Source organism: Dendrobium catenatum, unplaced genomic scaffold (genome assembly GCF_001605985.2).
Source record: "Dendrobium catenatum unplaced genomic scaffold, ASM160598v2 original_scaffold_117933, whole genome shotgun sequence".
NCBI lineage: Eukaryota > Viridiplantae > Streptophyta > Magnoliopsida > Asparagales > Orchidaceae > Dendrobium > Dendrobium catenatum.
This window is the reverse complement of record NW_021436368.1, coordinates 150,161-169,794: the sequence shown is the minus strand read 5'-3', so window position 1 is coordinate 169,794 and position 19,634 is coordinate 150,161. Positions and strand designations below refer to the sequence as shown.

General features: G+C 35.2%; 1 protein-coding gene and 1 long non-coding RNA gene across 2 annotated transcripts in view; both read right to left on the bottom strand.

Moving 5' to 3' along the window:
- Positions 1-2,687: 2,687 nt before the first annotated feature.
- LOC110113970 (GDSL esterase/lipase At5g33370) lies at positions 2,688-5,013 on the bottom strand. Its single transcript, XM_020846696.2, has 5 exons — positions 4,767-5,013; positions 4,532-4,659; positions 4,184-4,426; positions 3,860-4,112; positions 2,688-2,920 (listed from the first exon to the last, which is right to left on the bottom strand). Exons 1-5 carry the CDS (start codon positions 5,011-5,013, stop codon positions 2,688-2,690), a joined length of 1,104 nt encoding a protein of 367 aa, XP_020702355.1.
- Positions 5,014-8,469: 3,456 nt separating this feature from the next.
- The window catches only part of LOC114578688, a 29,042-nt gene continuing 17,877 nt past the window's right edge, over positions 8,470-19,634 (bottom strand). The window contains exons 5-6 of the long non-coding RNA XR_003699665.1: positions 9,167-9,268; positions 8,470-8,890 (exon numbers count right to left, since the gene is read on the bottom strand). This is a non-coding gene — a long non-coding RNA (uncharacterized LOC114578688). The remainder of the gene's footprint in view (positions 8,891-9,166; positions 9,269-19,634) is intronic.

Genomic DNA, 19,634 nt, shown 5'->3' with positions numbered 1-19,634 from the left:
ACCAAAATATCATTATATTCATTTGAATTACCACTCTTTTACTATCATCAAAAGCCCTATGTGCCGACCCTGCCTTTCGCGCTCAAACCCATATTTCTTCTTTGTTCGAGCAAGTGTCTTCCTAATCTAAACCTCCTTTGCCATCTCATGCGAACAATCAAAGCGTGCCGAAACTTATCTTCTTCCTGACGACTTCGTCTCGTGCGAACAACCAAACCGAGGAGTCCTCCCCTTGCATATTTTGACTACTTGCATGGTCTGAATTATTTGTAGTGCTGGAGTTATTGATTTATAACCATTTTATTTCAAATTTTACTGATTTTACTTTATGTTTTATGCTATGGATATTAAAGATTAACTGATTTCACAGTTTTTTTAGATTTTATTGATTTTACTCAAGTTTTACTTCAGATTTTACTCAAGTTTTACTTCAAAATCACTTGAATTGATAAAATTGGTAAGTGTTGGGTTAAAGGGTTGACTTGGTCAACCAGGTCAAATCAAAGAGTAAGTTTGGGTTTAATGTGTTCCTAAAGTCATTTAGGATCCATTGGAATGACATTTGAAGAAGATTTCAAAGGTTGATAAGTCAAATCAAGTTGAGTTTAGACCAAAAGTCCAAAAATCCCCATTTAATGGCATTTTGGTCATTTTGGATTCAAGTCAATTCTGGGTCAAAATGAATCTTAAAAGATGTAGAGCATTGCTTAATAAGTCAATATCAAGGTATTAGGAGGGATCAAAAGATTTGGAGGGGGATCCAAAGTCAAATTCCACTAGGTGAAAGGCCTAGTGGCATGGATTGTAAATATTCAAAGGTTTTGTGACATTTGGAGTTGGATAAGTTTAAAGGGTTAGAGTCCTTCAAATGAGCTCAAATTTAGAGGGTTGACACTAGAGACATGTCACATCAATATGAGATTGATAGACACTGAATCAGATGTCAATTGACTGGGTTTCAATGTGATGGAAAAATAACTTAGAAAGGGCTTTAGGACCTAAGTCTTTAGCCTAAGAGTTTTGGGTTTGGATTGAGTTAAGATTTGGATTGAGCCTAAGGGCTAGGAACTAGGAAGATCCTAGGATCTAGGACTCAGGGAGGAGTTAAAAGTGACCTCATACAAAAATGAGGTCAACAGGAACTAGGATATATGATCAATTGAGCTAATTTGGGCTAGCCCGAAAGGATCAAATGAGTCAATTAATGATTGAAGGGTCCATTAATGAGTGGTTTGCTATATGAAGCTCCTAGTGAGGTGATTTGAACAATGATTAAAATCAAGAAGGTTAGTGCACTGTAAAAGGACAATGTGTTTTGCCAATTAATTATTGTTCAATATTATTGGTGTTTGAGTGGTCTTATGGTCAATAATAGTCAACCAAGGGCCAACAAAGGCACAATTCTAGTTTAACATGTCATGAACATGTTCAGAGGTGTTGGGGAGGATTCTAAGACTTATTTCTATATGATGCATGGTTTAGTGGCATGGGCTATAATTTTTTTGAGGTTTTACAACTTTTAGAATTCAATTTAATTTTTGGTTTTAGAAAGCTTGGATTGCTCTCAAATTTGAAGGGTTGGCCCCAAGTACATGTCTAATCAATATGAAATTGACAAATTATGATTCCAAGGTTATTTGGTTTTGTTTTGAGATAATTTAAAAATCACTCAAAATAGTCGCTTATGGCAATTAGGGTTTTTTTTTTTTTTTTTAATGAAATTTGCGACTTGTTTTGGTTCTTGATTTGTTGATTGAATTTGATTTACACATATCATTATGGCCAAATCATTTAGGTAGATTGTTACCGAATTAGAGTACGAGATCCAAATGGTAGCCACATATGTGACTTCCACTTTTAGTTAATATAGGTTTGATTGGATTGGAATTTGACTTGATATAATTTGGGTTTGAATTGCATTTCATTTTTTATGGCTTGGTTAACCTCATACAAAAATAAGGTTAAATAGGCGGTGGAGTAGATAAGTAAATAGTAATTAGAGTTAGGTATGTAAAATAGAATAGTTTTAAGTGTATGTATATAAAATCTCTTTTTATTATCTTTAAAATTAAATGCAAAAACTAATATATATATTACTTATATATATATATATTAATATATATCAGATATATATATATTATATAATATTATATATATATAGTAATATATATATATATATTATATTATATATTATAAGATCTAATGAGTGCTATCTCAAACAATTCATTTGTAAAAAATAATTACAGTTTTTCTCTATTAAAAAAAAATACACATTAAATTAAACAAAATTTAGTTCATATCTCTATCATTAATGAAGACACAAAAATCTCAAATTTAATTTATAGATCAAATTAATCAAAGATGAAATTAAATATTTAAAAATATATAAAAAAAACTTCTCATTTCAATATAAAATGATACTTCAAGGAGTTCTTACAACACTTTCTTGACACACACACCACAATTACAAACACAAATAAACCTTAAACTTTAGCTAATTAATTCCTCTCAACAGTACATTACATTTTAATTACTTCATAAAACAATATTAATCTCATCAAATTATTCATTATTTAGACATAAACACCTCAAATTAAGAGGGAACAAAGGAGATTAATTAATACATGATATTATTTCATCAACATATAGAGATAGTAATTAATGCTAATTATATCATCATTAATTAGCTAGGTGCTTTCATCCATTGCTAGTATGGTGCTCAGGTTCATTGGGTTCATGTACTCGGTTGAACCGGTCATGAACTGGCTAACAATTATCCGGTTTGCTCTCTCTGATGGATGAAATGGATCCCAAAATGCATATAAATTTCTATTTGGGCACAGATTAGATGCCACAGTACACAAGCCCAGCCCATTGTAGGGCCCTTGCCCACAGCAAGCTCTCTTGGATGTGATAAAACCTGAAAAATTAAACAAATACATATTTCAATTCATATTGCTTCAAATAAATAAATAAATAAAAGTGGATGGGAGGGTAAACAAGTCGAGCTGAGCTCAAGTTAGCTTGAGATTGATTAATTAATGGAGTTTGAGCTCGAGCATGCGTTTATAAAGAAAGAGATAAAATGATTATGATTCAAATAATTATTAATTATAATAAAATAACAAAAATTTGAGGAATTGGAATATAAATAAATAAAGAAGAATACATCTCTTAGATATAAGAAAATGAGATATTATTTTAAAATTTTATAATAGCCTTGTACTTGATCACTTTAATTTTAATGTATTTTACATTTATTTTTTATTAGTATCTTTAAAACGAGCCGGCTCGTAAACTAATCAGTTGAGTCGAAGCTAGCTCAAGTTTAGCTTTTAGTTCATCTGGCTCGACTCACGAGCCATTTATCAAGCCAAACTCAATTGACAAATTGGCTCACAAATCCACTTTGATGAGGCTTTGTTTCAAACAACTTTCTTACTATTTTGTTTTTCATATCTCAAATATAATTTTCATTTCGATTGGCTTCAAGAATTTTTTTTGTGATAGTTAGGAACCTAATTTCAATAATAGCTTTTAAAAAAATTATTTTTTATACGAATTTTATAATCACTTTAATAAAAAGTCAGTTGCCGTCTTGGTCGAACCCTAACTTACGAAAGATTATTTTGTGCGGACCTCGAACGTAGTTTATTGTCCGAAGACCAACCTGAATACGTCACATCAATAATACCGAGCCGGATACCGAACATTACCGAGCCACGGAACCGAACAGGACCGAGCAGGAGATGACATGGCCCACTCTAGTTGATCTTGAACGGCGTTCAGCCTCCGCACAAAATAATTTGTCCTAACTAGCTTACACCATAAATAAAAGAAAGAAAAGGAGTCGTCTCACCAAAAGCCTGAGGATTGGAAATGAAGTCGGCGTGCGTCTTGCCCGTGTTGGCGGCAATGAAGACGTTGGAACGATACTTGGAATTGAGCTGATTTATTGCCTTTTCAAGCTGCGGATTGAACAGTGCGGAGGCTCTCTGCAGCTCAGGGTCGCATGAGCCGTCTCTGCTTCTCTGCGCCAGCTCCGCCGGAACACATCCCAGCGGCCCCGTCCCCGTCACCAGCACGCGCCGCCCTCCCAGCTCATAAATCCTCTGCATCTCCATTTCCACGCATCAAATAAAAAACAATCTTTTATTCAACTAAACCCTAAATAAGTACTCACCATAAGAATCTTCTTGTACTCAGATATCAGGTAACGGACATAATCCGGCAGAGAAAATTGACGAGATCTGAAAGAGAAAGGAACCAAGTAATAGTTGTTGACGAAGTCATTGCCACCGAGAGTTATCAGAACAAGTGCTTGATTCACCACTCTCTTAGCCTCTGCTGCGCCAACTAATGCGCTCAGCCTCTGCTGATACTGCTGAAAGTACTCCAGTTGCTGTGAAATCCTGATTATATTGGCCTGAAATTAATTGAGAACATTAATGTTTAGTAATTATCGATCAGTAGTGACTGAAATTCAATAATTTGATAAATTTTATTGGTAATATATATATTGCAAGCTTACAAACTGAACTCCAGTGTCATTGAGAATTCCAATGCCAGCTGATGCAAAATTGGAGCCTACGAGAAGCTTTTGTCCTCTCAGCGCAGGGCTCAAGTATGGCAAGGTGGACTCAGCACCAAGGTGCTCACCTGAAACCATTCATTCTAGCTTCATCAGCTTCTCCTTCAAATTGCTCATGCATGCATTAAGTCTTTCTTCATAAAATAAAAGTATATATGTAATAATGAGTACGTACTGATAATGTCAGGAATGTTGAGGCCATTAGAGAACCTCCCTGTGGGTTGATGAGTTGGGTAGTCGATGCCATAAGGAGGAGAGTCTGCTCGAGCTGTCGTCGCAAGATAGTTGTTATTGCCATTATCGACGAGCGAATCTCCAAAGACAAAGAATGCTCGAGCTGCCTCAGTACTGTGTGCTAATAAGTTCCCCAGAATTACTAAACAAGTTGCAAGGGAGATGAGAGAGGAAGAAGTTGAAGCCATATAGCTATAACAATCTAGCTATCACCTTATAGTGATCAAAGAGCTAAGCAATATTGAAGTGGAGGCTGGATTGCTCTTTCGGCCATGGAAGAGCAGGCTGGCTGCCTGGCTATTTATGTCGATTCATTGCTCTCATAAATATATCTGCATCTTCTTTTCAAACCTTATCATTAATTATTCAATACTTTTGGTGAAGGAGGAGGCTCCATTTCTATCTGTATGAACCAAAAGCTAAAGTGAAAAGGTTTTGATGGCCATGCAATGTGCATGCATGCCCGTCGTCAAACAGGTTTGCCAGATTTTTTTTTTTTTTCTTTTGGAACAGCTGCAACTAACTTCAAATTAAATTTGTAATAAAACTATCTATCGTACGTGAAAAAGGAAAAAAAAAAATTGAGTTTTTCAAATTTGTTAAAGTATTATAATATACATTTAGAAGAAATCAAAATAATAATTATTAATAATTTTCTTACATGTACCAGACTCCAAGTAGATATGACTTGAAAAGCTCACTCTCATGACAAAAAATTCTGAAAAATAATAAAAAAAACTTGTATTTAATTCTCCATCCATATTTGCTGGCCTGCAAGTTCTTGTGACCTCATCAATAATGAAACACGGGGTGGATGCTATTGTGAATTTATTTTAGAGCTGTAAAGAAGGATTTGGTAATCCTTCTCATTAATTAACAGCTATAACTCACTGATATAAATACATTTTAATTAGGTTCATTTACATATATAAACTGCAGTGAACATTGATCTATATATAATAATTGATCGATGAAATGGCTAATTGAAGATGGTTTGGTAGATATCACAACTAGCTAATTGAAAATATTACCGCCGGTTTTCATTTCCTACGCTGTTTATTCCAGCGGTTTTGAAACCGCAAGAAAAATTCAGAACTGCCGGGAAATAGAGATAAACTTCTGGAAAACGTCGCCGGTAACAGACGATTTTCCTGTAATGTCTTACAATGGATAAAAATAATAATCTGTAGCAAAAGACGTCATGAAAAGGTTGACTGCATGCAATTTGCAAATTGAATTAATGTCATTAATGAAATTTGATCTGTATGTTTGTCACTGTCATTGCATGCCATCAACAAATCAACTCCAACTCGGTGTCCAAATCATCAACATTCTCATAGAGACCAGGAATTGCATGCTTAATTATCAACAGCTAGCCTATCCTTTTCTTTCATAATTGATGTTAATTAACTTTTAATGTTTAAATTATCAATTTAATCAACAAAACAAGCATGTATATAGCTAGCTAGGTTAATTTTAAATGTTTGTTATAGCTTTTTCTTTAGTACTTATTTATTTATGTTTTTGGAGTGCAGCAAACGGTGCAGAGCCCTCACCTTCTTATTAAGGCTATTGAAGTTTATATCATTAATATAGTTTATTGTTAGGACCTTCTATTAATCAGCTCACATGCTCGAGTAGTACTACAGTAATGGTGGTTCATCAATATTATTGTTATTATTTTTAAAAAATCAACAAGGAAGGTTTTTATTATGTGGAAATAAATAAATTTAGTACAGAAAAGACTGCAAACATAAAAGTAATTAAGGAAATATCACATCTGATTGAGCAAAGTTAGATCAATCTTCTCAGTTAAACCATCATCAATAACTGTTTAAACTTTTATCTAAATTATGAGTGATATCTAATTCAACAAAAATATATATAAGAGCAGTAAAAAGTCTCCAATGGACAGTTGTGGCACATAAAAATACTTGATAAATGTGAATGCAGATGATGCAGAGAGAGCATTTCTTCATTTTTTCTAATAAATCTAAGTTTAAAATAATATTTTTATTTTATTTTTTATTTTTATTAATTATGAGAATATAATAAAATTTTGTTATTAATGCTTCATTAGATACAATTTTCTTCCTGCTTTGCTTTTAATCCGCAACCATAAGATCAAGTCTAGGAAAAGTAATGGTGCTTTGTTATTAATTATTGGCATTGAATTATATATCTTTGTTTTTCTGGTACAGATTTGACGTTTGACTTATTTTCTGATGGTTACTAATCCAATTATTGTTTGGATTTGCCATTAATCCACCCACTTGCTACTTAATTGCTAGGGTTAGTGCAATTATGATCCACATAAATGCATGGTCGCTTAGGGTTTTCTGTAAAGGAGAAGAGTTTAGTGCAAACAAATACTTACTCTTCACAGGCTTCATTTGGGACGGCTTTCATTATTATTTCTTAAAATAATTTTTTAGTACAAAAATTTATTAAAAAGCTACTATAAGAAGTAGTATGAAAGCCGTTCCAAACGAAGCATAATTGAGGCATGAGCATATAGATTATGTGTTAGATGATAGGAAGGAGAGAAGCGGCAAATCTAAGGAATCATGGATAAAATATGTTCAAATTGATTGTAAGACTTTTTTGTAATCTTAATAAGATGCTTAGTTTAAAATATAAAAGTGAAATTAATAGATGGATAGTACACATAAATTCTTATTTGAGAAAGAGGAGAAAAATCAAATTTACAGTTTAAGCCAAAAAAGATAATTAAGGCTTTAAAAATATTGAAGAAAATTTTCCAAAAAAAAAAAATGAAGAAAAAAATAATACAGTGAAGAGCAAGGTCACTTAGGTAGATAGCTGTATCAATTTAATATGAATTTTTAATTGGAAGGGAAGAATCCAATGTTGTCATTATTTTCAGTCTCATCATAAATAACTTTTGACTTTTTTTTTTGTTTAAGTTAAAAGTAATCTGAGATGGTTGATTAGACCTACAGTTATTTATGATGCAAAATAATAGCCATTTAAAGAGGAGCATAAAATAAAGTAAAGTATTGTAGAGATGAGGATGCTCAAGTGAACAAGCGCTTTACGCTTTACACTTAACGATAGTTTGTAAAAATGTTGGCGTAGCACCAATATCAAATAATATTATAGTCGCCTAATATGATTTGATCACATAAAAATATCAATCTTTCGATGAGCCCGTAAGAAAAATAGATGTATTAAATCGGACTTATATTTAGAAAAAAAAAAAAATAGATAGAACTAACAAAAACTTTTGACTCTTAATAGAATACAATTAAGATAAGAATTTATGAAGCGGCCTCCACATAGTAAACTACAAGCTTGTTGTTATTGTTATGGTACTTAAACCAATCCGAATCCATCTTGAATTTAGCACAAATTGGCCCAAAAATTTGAGCAAAATTTTCATGTCAAATTCATTATCAGAGAAAATATTATGTACAGATAGCATCATCAAGTAATATCTACTAACCACCAGCCAAAAGTTTGTGCAAAATATAGTACACAACTATTTATTATTTCATGATCAACTAACTAGCTCTAGATACATTTGTCTTCACCTAATAATTTCACTAAAAATTGGCATTTTGCACCTCTAATTGTTGATTTGCATGAAGGTGGACAATGGTCATGATTTATGAATTTCTAAATTAAGAAGTAGAGATCAATCTTCTTTCAAAATTATTAAACAAAATTGTGTTCAAAGACTAATAATTATCATGTACATAATGAAGAGGAAGTAAAGATTATCAAAAATTGGCTAAAAACATTTGCAAGAGTGGTGCAACTCTTGCAAATTTGCCCAAGAAGAACCACTTGGGTATTACAAAAAAAATATAATTACATAATAATCTACAAAAGCTAAAGGGGATCATATGGAATAACAATTCCATAACAGTCAGCTCTACAGATTTCTGGAGCCATTGAAGACGAATATTTTCCACAGAAACGAGCCACAATTTTCCTGGCATTTGAAAATATGATGAGAAGGCTTGGCAAGCATGCTTTACTTTCGTTAGCTCTTTCTCTGATTTGTTAGGCAAAGGACCTTTTCATGATTCATCAAAAGACCTATATAGAGAGGATGAAAATGATGAGCTCAAACGATATAAAGTCATGAAACTATTTCAGGCAGCAAATGCATAGAGAGATCAAACAAGAGGTCATATATTTCGGGCAACAAATGCATAGAGATTAAAGAAGTTATATTTAATCCCAATTTTGTTTTCCCTCTTTTCCCTGGCATCGCGAGGATATGTAAGGAGTGTATATCCAATAATTTATAACTTACATAAAATATAGTTGAAATTCATGAATGAGAAACAATGCAAGATATATGTCATTTACCATATCCAAGCAGGATTAGTTTCAATAGGGAAATGGTATCTCTTTGAGCAGAGTGAGTAATTGTGTCCTTATTATCATCCAAATATTCCTTCTTCACTGTTTCTGCATAGAAGTTTTGTCAAATACTAAAATGTACAAGAAAGAACATAGAAATGCAAAGTAAAACTTTAAGCTAAAAATATTATCAAGAAAGTCTTTCCAGACTATTTTGTCATCTCAACTGTATGAATGCATATTTGCTGGTAATTTGGCAAAGCACATTTTGACCCCTCTCCCCTCTCCGGTCAATTATGATGCATAGACCAAAATGGTCCTTGACTCTTTATAAAAGATCAAAATAGTCTCCAATTATATTAAAGGATCGTTTTGGTCCCTCAACTCTTTAAAGAGAAACCAAAGCAGTCCCACCATAAGACTATTTTGATTTCTCTTTAAAGACTTTAAGGATCAAAATAATCCTTTAATATAATTGGGGAGCATTTTAATCCTTCATAAAAAATCAAGGGATCATTTGGTCAATTTCACAATTCTAATATAAGGTTCACAATAATAAAAAAATGCTAATCTTTTGACCTAATATGAGCATTTCTGATTATAGATATAACTAATTTAGTGCAGTGATAAACTTTACAAAACCTTGCTTTTTATATTTAAGAAATAAAAGACTAATTTTTAAGTAATGGGCATGAGTATTGTAAGAAAATGAAATGCATCTGTAAGGTTTTAAATCATTAAGTATAAGTTATTAGCACATTTATATCATGGGTTGTCACATAGCCAATTGGCCTTAAAAAACATTAACAAAATTTGGACAATCTAACATAACAATTATCAATGGCCACCTGATCTCATGGCTGAATCTTATAGCATTAACTTCCTATGACCGCGAGTTGAGAACCTTTCTATTTCCCTATAAAGGCTTATCTCATCATAATTTTTTCCCTCACCGTATAGATCATTAGAATCTATCAGGCTATCTTACAAGACATGACATTTCCTTGGCCTCTTTCAATTTAATACCATTATTATCAATAATTACATTTTTTGGCATTGATATTCACTGTTATCAACAGATTTGTTTAACATTCGTCAAAGTAAACATGATATGTAACAATCAACCTCAATGTGCATAAATAAACATTATATTATATTCTATCAAATAGATTAATGATTTGAGCTTATTAAAATATCTTGAATTCATTTAAATAGGTGATCTCATAAAATACATTATACTTCCTAATATAGTCATGCCACTCAATATGAAGAATACATTCTTGCATCCATAGTCTTTCAATAGGACTATATAAATTAACAACAGTATATCTAAGAAAATTTTGCACCATATATTAGATATTGAGTATCTCACTTGAATTAATATATCATTTTTTATGAGGAATTTTTTTTTTATTTCTATCGCCTCAATGTTATGTTCTTTCATAAACAACCTTATAATAATAATTTTATCAATTTAAGATAAAATTTTAAATTAACAACTCAAAAGCTACTTCCATTAACCTCAAATATTATTTTTGCTTTAAAATAATTTCTCCTCATTCAAGCATTCAAAAACTCAAATTTTGGATGAAAATACTAAAATAAGATTTTTATCAAAAATCTTAAAATATCTCCTTCTCTTTTCTTTCTTTTTCTTCCTTCCCTTCTCTTCTTCTTCTCCTTCCCTTCTTCTTCTCCTTCCCTTCTTCTTCCTTTATTCTTACCTACTTCCCTTCGTTTGCCTTTTCTTCTTTCCTTTTACTTATTCTTCTCCCTTTTTTTTTTAAATACAATAAGTGCTCCATTTTCTCTTTTTATTTTCTTTTCATATTTCCCTTCTTTCCAGACATATCCTTTGCTTGCTGTCAATTTATCTATGGCAGCATATGTAGAAGCCATTCCTTCTTCATTTTCAGCTCTTGAAAGACTCTTTCGCTATTTGCTTGCCACTAGTCAGCATGGTTTTCCGATTTCAGCTGCTGCCCTACAGCTTACCACATTTTCAAATTCATATTGGGCTACAGACAAAATTGATGGTCGCTCTATCACCGGCTATTGTGTCTATTTTGGCTCTACTTTAGTTTCTTTGTCGGTAAAAAAGCAAACTATAGCCGCTCGATCCTACACAAAGGCCGAATATCAGGTTTTATCTACTGTTGCCAGTGAAGTAATGTAATTAAGGCGTTTACTTTATCAATTTCAGATTTCTGCTACTGAGCCCACTCCTATTTATTGTGATAACATTTCAGCACTTGCTTTAACAAATAATCCTGTTTCATGCATGTACCAAACATATTGAGATTGACTATCATTTTATTTGTGATTGCATCAAGGCTAAATATATTAGCATTCATCACATTGCATCTCAAGATAAACCGACAGATATATTTACAAACCTCTTACATTTATTCGATTCATGCACATGCCCAACAACTTAACAATTGAAGCCCGATTGTAACTTGAGGGGCGGTGATAAGAGAAATGCAAAAAGATAGGTTATCAAAAAGTTCTGGTTATCAAAAGTGTTCTGTTCCACGACCTTCTGCAGCAACCTTTTCAGTCTGATATATCGCAACCGTTTATTTTCTGCTATGTAATCAGAACCATAGAACTATAACTACCTATGGTTATATATATATATCAGTATTGTATGTTGACCCCTTAGCTACAGCCAAAGGAAAAGAGCAAAAACAAGTTTAAAAAAAAATCAGCTAAATCATTACTTGTGCCGAATCCAGTCCATACCCGCCGTTGCTACAGTGCCCGTGCTCTGCAAATCAGCGCTGAAGACGGTGCCCATACTCGCGTATCTCGATCCATTCACACTGAGCTCTCTGGTTCGCATCAATAAAATGACGAGAAGAGCTCTCGGCTTGGGTTTCTTCCAGGCGAACGCAGCACTCGAGACCCGCCCCCTCTCATGTCTTCAAACTGAAATCCACACGAGAGCTACCCTAGCTGATTCCCCATTCATCAAGCCGAAGACCTTCGCCTACTCCGATCTCCTTCCTAACCAACCCGACGCCCCTGCCCTCAGCCTCCCGTCGACGACGTTCCTTTCTCTTTGGATTGGACATTACAACATTCTAATCAAAAGTAACAAAGTGAGCTCGCTCACTATGAAGGCAAAGTTCTCCCTCTCGCGAGCTTCTGCGACCAACCTCCATCCCTCCCTGTTTCGCAAGCTTTGGCTTCGGTCAAGAGGGGAGAGAGAGAGAGAGAGACAGAGAGAGAGAGAGAACACAAATCCCTACCTCACTACTGATCTCCTTCCTCCACCTTGTGATCCTTAACCGTAGCCAAGGCCGACCAATCCTCCACTATAGCCGAACACCTACCGCTGTGAACCCTAACTTGCTTCGACGACATTCTCCCCTTCCATGCAATTCTTCAGCTAAAACTAGTGAAGAGCCACAACAAAAAGAGGGAGAGGGAGAATTTTATTATTATTATTATTATAGTAATGATAATATTAATAATAATAATGGTTATTATTACCATTATTATTATTAAAAAGGAAAAGTGTTTCAAAAAAAAGAGAAGGCAAAATACAAAAAAAAGAAAAAAAATGTTTTTTTGTGCATCCCGCCTTCATCGTCATCCCCTCGCAAAGGTATAAGTTTCTAACCTAAAAAAACCCGTCCTTGACGCTTGTGACGAGATGGCAAACCCCCTATGCGCTCATGTAGCGTAGTAGGGAGGGAAACCAGTGCGACGCTCGCAACAAGATGGGTACTCCCCGGACCGCTCATGTAGCGTGAGGGGAACAAAACTAAGTACCCATACGTGGGAAAATTCTTGTGCTCTTTTCAACAGGTATTTGAAGACCCTTAAACGCTCATGTAGCGGGCGGGGATTGAAGAATTTGTGGTCGCGGTGTCATTTGAGAGCTACCTGAAGCGCTCAAGTAGCGATGAGGAGAAGGCTAGTCTCTCGAATTTTCCCCTAAACGGGGGAGACACCGAGAGGCTGCCGAAATTTGGACTAAAGCACACAAGGACTTGGAAAATAACAAGGGACATTATAAGGACTTGGACTTGTAAATTGAATAAACATTAAATGCACTTAATTTGAACTTAAAGTTGAATACGAAGGACATAACTTGAACAACAGGAGACTCGACGAACGGAAGAGGCTCATATTGAGCCTGAACTTTATTTGAACATGTTTTGGACTTGAACTTGTGCTTTGAACTCGAACATGATTTAAACTCAAAAGACCACATGGGACCTTGATTTGGACTTGAGCTTGAACAACAGAACAAAGGACTATGATTGGACTTGGACTCAAGCCAAAACTTGATTTGGACTAAAGGAGATTTGGACATACTCAAGCAATAACTCAAACTCAAATGATTTCTAATGAACATAATGTGAACAAGTAAGAACATGGACTTACTATACATATGTCAATTCACCTTCAAGCAAAATACAAGAAGACTTGGGAATGATTACAGATGATAATGTGCAAGCTAATGATAGTTTTCGATCAAATACAAAAATGATTGCAATTTGCATACAGTCGACGGTGCACAACTGTAAATAAATACACTATAGCGGAGCGCCATATGCATGCTATATGAATACACTACATACTAAGTGAGTGTATTAAACTAATGCACTGTATAAAGTCAGTTTGCAAGTATAACTTGTCTACAATCAACAAAGGAGTTGCAAAAGATGTGATTCAATCGTTAGCCATGACGCGAAATTTATAAATCACAATAGTTAACTTGTAATGACAGTGAACATATCAATTTCCTACGTACACTAAAGATCAATATGCAGTGAATGCATCAATTCACCTTTATGCAACCTACCTCTTGCAGACATATAATGCAATATGGGATGAGTGCTAACACCCGTGATAACAATAGAAGATGTATTGTACGCACAATGAGATACTCATATATAATAATCAGAAATGAGTAGTGAATGTTTGTGACATCTTTATAGTCAATACTGAGTGACATACAAATGAACATACTAATCTCCCTACGAGAATAAGACTGGTATGAAATGAATATAACAATATTCTGTGATCCATATCAAGGCACAAGCAGATACACTCAACCCTACAAATAAAGAAACTTATGCATCACAATAGTTAACTTGTAATGACAGTGAACATATCAGTTTCCTACATACACTAAAGATCAATATGCAGTGAATGCATCAATTCACCTTTATGCAACCTACCTCTTGCAGACATATAATGTAATATGGGATGAGTGCTAACACCCGTTGATAACAATAGAAGATGTATTGTACGCACAATGAGATACCCATATATAATAATCAGAAATGAGTAGTGGATGTTGTGACACCTTTATAGTCAATACTGAGTGACATACAAATGAACATACTAGTCTCCCTACGAGAATAGGACTGGTATGCAATGAATATAACAATATTCTGTGATCCATATCAAGGCACAAGCAGATACACTCAACTCTACAAATAAAGAAATTGGAATTGATAGTAGTTTTTGTAACAATTATGCAAAGAGACACGATTGCCTCCACTACATGTCTTATACAAGCAAACACCATATGATATTAGTAAATACAAGCTCTTATGGGCCGCTACAGAAGACCCACCATACACACTATATGTCATCCACAAGCAGAAATGCAGAGAAGACTATAACGAACATACAAAAGAAATCCCAGAAGATGTAGTGTCCTGCAGTCAGCATTAATTTTCAGATGAACACAAGGACATTCGCAAGAAAAACACACTAAGCTGTTGTAAGCAAAGGTAGAGGACATGCAGTAAGTGTGGACACCTATAGGCTGGTGTAGGAGACCTGTCACTTGCACAACATATGTTGTAGGAGACTTTCATGAGCTTAACACACCAACTACAAGCAAAGTTCAAAGACCTTCAACAAATGGAAAATATTTTTGTTATTCCAGTCACCTCAAGGGATGCAACAATTATTTTAGGAATGAATATCTTATATATTTCTCCTACATGACCTGACGTACCTTCAATCACTACAACGTCCACTCGAGGCAGTAACCATTGATTTTGACGTATAGGACATCAACAAGTACAATGGTAGTGCATCCAACCTACTATCCACAAGCAAATGCTGAAAAGATATGACAAAGATGAACTTATATGAGCCGTTATAGAAGGCCTGTTGAATGTCTAAAATATCCCCGCACATACACCGTAATTTGTATACACATAAGTACACAAAAAAGGTATGTGCAATCATAAACCTGCATGGGCCCCGACGAACGAGTTTTAGGAACACACGTGACGTCTAGGGATGCTGCGCGGGTCAATAAATTTGAACTTGATCCTTCTAAGCAGGTAAATAGGAGTCGACAAAGTTCAACAAATAATTACAAAATGTCCCCAAACATCCGCATGGGACCAGACGAGCGTGTTATAACTACACATGTGATGTCTAGGGATGCTGCGTGGATCAATAAGTGAATTCGTGTTTGAACTCGATCCTTATAGTGGATCAATAGGAGTCAACAAGGTTCAAACCATCAAATAAATACACAGTTGTGGCGACCGATGTATTTGTCTTAATACATTCGTATTAGACTTTCAAGACCTAATATTAAAGAGAATTCACTAACAAAGACATAAAGCCTATGAAACCCGATCATCTATCCATAACTCGACAAAGTCGACAAGGTTCATCTACAAAATGCAACTATTTTCAAACGAGAATGGCCCCACACCCCGATGATGGCTGTGTTTAACAAAGATCTCAACCGAAAGAGTTAACTCCAAATATTTCAAGCTCCGCCCAAATACCCACAAAATCCAAAACTCCCAAAAAATTCAAAATTCCAGAAATCCCAAAACTCAAATGTTTGAAATTGAAATCAATCCATTAAACACTTAAAGCACAAAATCCATCCACCCTCCACAACATTTTGTTGGGGTGAACAAATTAAAATTTATTCCAGCTCACATAGAGCTAATGCCTAGTCGAAAATATCTTTAAGATCCATTCTTAAATAATCTACTACCAGTAAGGACGTGGTACGTGTCTGTGGGCTCCGAAAATTCGGCCCCGACCTCCGCCCGCTCTTCTTTTTATTCGGCGAGGGAGTTTTAACGGAATTAGTTTCGGGGTAAATTTTGGAAGGCAGATGGGTTTGTAGATAAGACACTACCCAGAGATTTCACCCTCATTTTGCGAGGACTTTACGATATGAGTTCTGGTTTCCAATAGGCGCAAGCCCCTATAGTTAATTACCCCTCCCGATCACGAGAGAGAACTTTCCATTAAGGCTAGTCGTCAATCAGATACGTAGAGAAACGTGTTATCTGGCATATAGTAGCAGCAATACATACGGATTTGAAAATATTTGGAAGTTTGGATGTTTGGAAATTTGGGTTGAAATGGTTTGATATTTAAAATTAGAAATTTCACCATCTTGCACTTAAAGCGGATAGTAGGGGAATGGACGATAGACCCGATCAAGATCCCATGATTCCGTCATCCCGGGCCATCGTGGTCCCTGGTTTACTTAGTCAGAGGAGGTAGTCGACCCAACCTGACAGAAGAATCCTTGTCGGCAGCCATGGGTTGCTTCGTCCAAGGGTACCTTGTAGACCGGGGGTGAATGTTTACCTAAGGGGACAAATCTGAATCCACCTTAGCTTACAGAGGGCTTTGTACCCTATCAATCATATCATATTGATTCATATCTCAATGATTTGATGCCAATAATGGACGTATCGACGCTGGCCATAACCAGTATTTCGTGGTGCCATTTGGAGGCAAAACCACTCGGTTCAGAGGGCCACGGGTCATAACCGTTTATCCTGCGGTGCCGTTTGGCGGCAAACTGCCGGTTAGAGGACACGTACCACGTCCTTATTGACAGGAGATTGGTTGAGAATAGATCCTAGTGATATTTTCGACTAGGCATTTGGCTCTTTGTGAGCTAAAGTTATATTTGAATTTGTCCACCTCGACAAACTTTTTGCGGAGGGTGGATGGATATTGCTTTAAGCGTTAAATGATTTATTTCAATTTTAAATATTTTGGATTTTGAGAATTTTTTTTTTAGATATTTGATTGTCATTTTGAATTTTGTAGTGAACCCCTCCGGTTAAAATTTTCTATTCAACACGGCCATCATCAGGGTGTGGGGTCATTTTCATTTGTAGTTTGAACCTTGTCAACTCTGTCTGGATGTCGACAGAGGATCGAATTTCGTAGGCTTTATGCCTTTGTGAGTGAATTCTACTGATTATAGGCCTTGAAGCCCTAATATGAATGTATTAAAATAAATACATCGGTCCCCACCACCGTGTATTTATTTGATGGCCCGAACCCTGTCGACTTCTATTGATCCGTATAGAAGGATCGGATTCGGACTTGAATTCATTGTTGACCCGCGCAGCATCCCTAGGCGTCACGTGTGTACCAATAACACGCTCGTCAGGGCCCATGCGAGTTGAGATTATATTTTCCCCTTTAGTGTACCTATGTGTATACAAGCTATAGTGTAGGTGCAGGGGGATTTCAAAATATTTTAGTTGTGCAAGTAATTGTAATTTGAATGCACACAATATTTCATTTGAGAAATTATGTACGCCTTCTGTCTGCTTGTACAAGTGTTGCAGATTCGGTGGCGGGTTGCAGCAGCTTAGGATTGAATTGTTTGCTGCTTTGTACAGGTAGACTGTCGTGCACTACTTGTTATTTTCTGTAGGGGCATTGTAGTGCACTAACGAATCTCCTGCTTTTACCTGCAGATGCTGACATCTACTCTGCTTCTTTGGTATTCACTCATGATAGCATGTTGTATGCACAACAAGCTTCCTATAACAACTAATAGAAGTTTGCTTTTGCTATAATCTTTTGACATTCTACTCGTAGATGACGTCTAGTGTATATAAGGGGTCTTCTGCAAGGGCCCATAGGAATTTGCTTTTGTTGTTGTCATTTGGCACCCTATTTATAGAGAACATCTTGTATGTATAATGAGTCTCTTGTATTTACAGAATATTTGTTATATTTACAATGCATCTACCTCCACTTGCTTGTAAATGGGACCACTGTATGCATTGCAAGGCTCTTGTCATCACCTCTCTAACTTGTAGGTCAAATGTTGTATATGTGATAAACTTTTGCATGCCATGAATTTTATACTTTCTTGTTGGAGTTGTTGGTTTAAAGATCTAGAACCTTGTTCTTTAGAATCTTACACTTTTGACCTTGTTGTGCAATCATCAACTTAAGGGTCTAAAAGTCCTCATATCATGGCTTTAAGATCAAGCCTTATCTTTCATAATCTTTCGGTTTCTTGTAAACGAGTCATACATGGAAGTTCTTTATTTTCAAAGATAATTTGTAATTTGTATAATGACATTGATATCAAAATCCTCCATCTTTTCAATCAAGAAGATCACTACAAGTTGCTCGTTATTGCTCAAATAAATTCCATTTCAAATCTTGAAATGAATTTGTGTATGAGTCATTTCTTGCTTGGATGAGATTTGGATGGATTGCCCTCCTTAATTAACGTTCGCATTCTCATTAGAATGATAATTCCATAGGAACATTGATTATCCTCCAAATCACATTCTTCAAAGCTCATCCTTTGATGTTTATTTGAGTCATTCAACTTGTGTTTATGAATGATTTAGATCTCTTTGGCTAGCATTTTGCATTCAACTTGAGATGACAATTCCTTAACATTTCATTAAAATTTTGATATCATTTTCAAGTCAAGCTCTTTATAATTGTCCCAAGTCACAATCTTGAATCATTGCTCTTTTGCATTTGTTCTAGCTCAACATGTCGGAGCCTTGCTTCAATATTGCTTCGATATTCAAATTTGATTTAAATTGTTACAAATTCAATTAGGCTCAAGTTCATGTCATGTTCCGATCGAGTTCGAGTTCAAATGAAGTCCTCCATATGATCCAATTTGCTTGAGTTCAAATGTTCAAGATCATGTTCAAGTTCTTTAGATTTTATGTTCATTCAAGTTTGAGTCAAATGTTTGTAGGTTCAATTAATGTACATATTGAGCTCAAGTTAAGCTCTCATTTAGGTTCAAATTTTAGTTATTCATTTGAATGCGTCTCCACGAACCCGCTTGTATACGCTTGTAGGTGGATTTTAATCTCTTTAAAATTTTCTAAGTCATAGGTTCAGTTGAAATTTTTGGCAGTACTCCGACGTCGTCCCCGCGTAGGGGGCTGCCTCGGAGTGTGTAAGGCCTTCCCGCTTGCTAAGAAAGGCAGTCACGGTAGGTGTCGGGTGACACCGCGGCCGTAGTTCCAATCCCCGCTCGCTAAAAAAAGCGGTCACGGGATCTTTGAGCACAGATTTAAAGTATGACATTTTCCCCGCCTAAAAGCAATGACGGGTACTTAATTAAATAATTTTGCTATAAATAACAAATTTCCCCGCCTGCTAAGAAAAGCAGTCACGGGTACTTATATTTTCATGCATACGAATTTCCCCGCTCGCTCAGTGC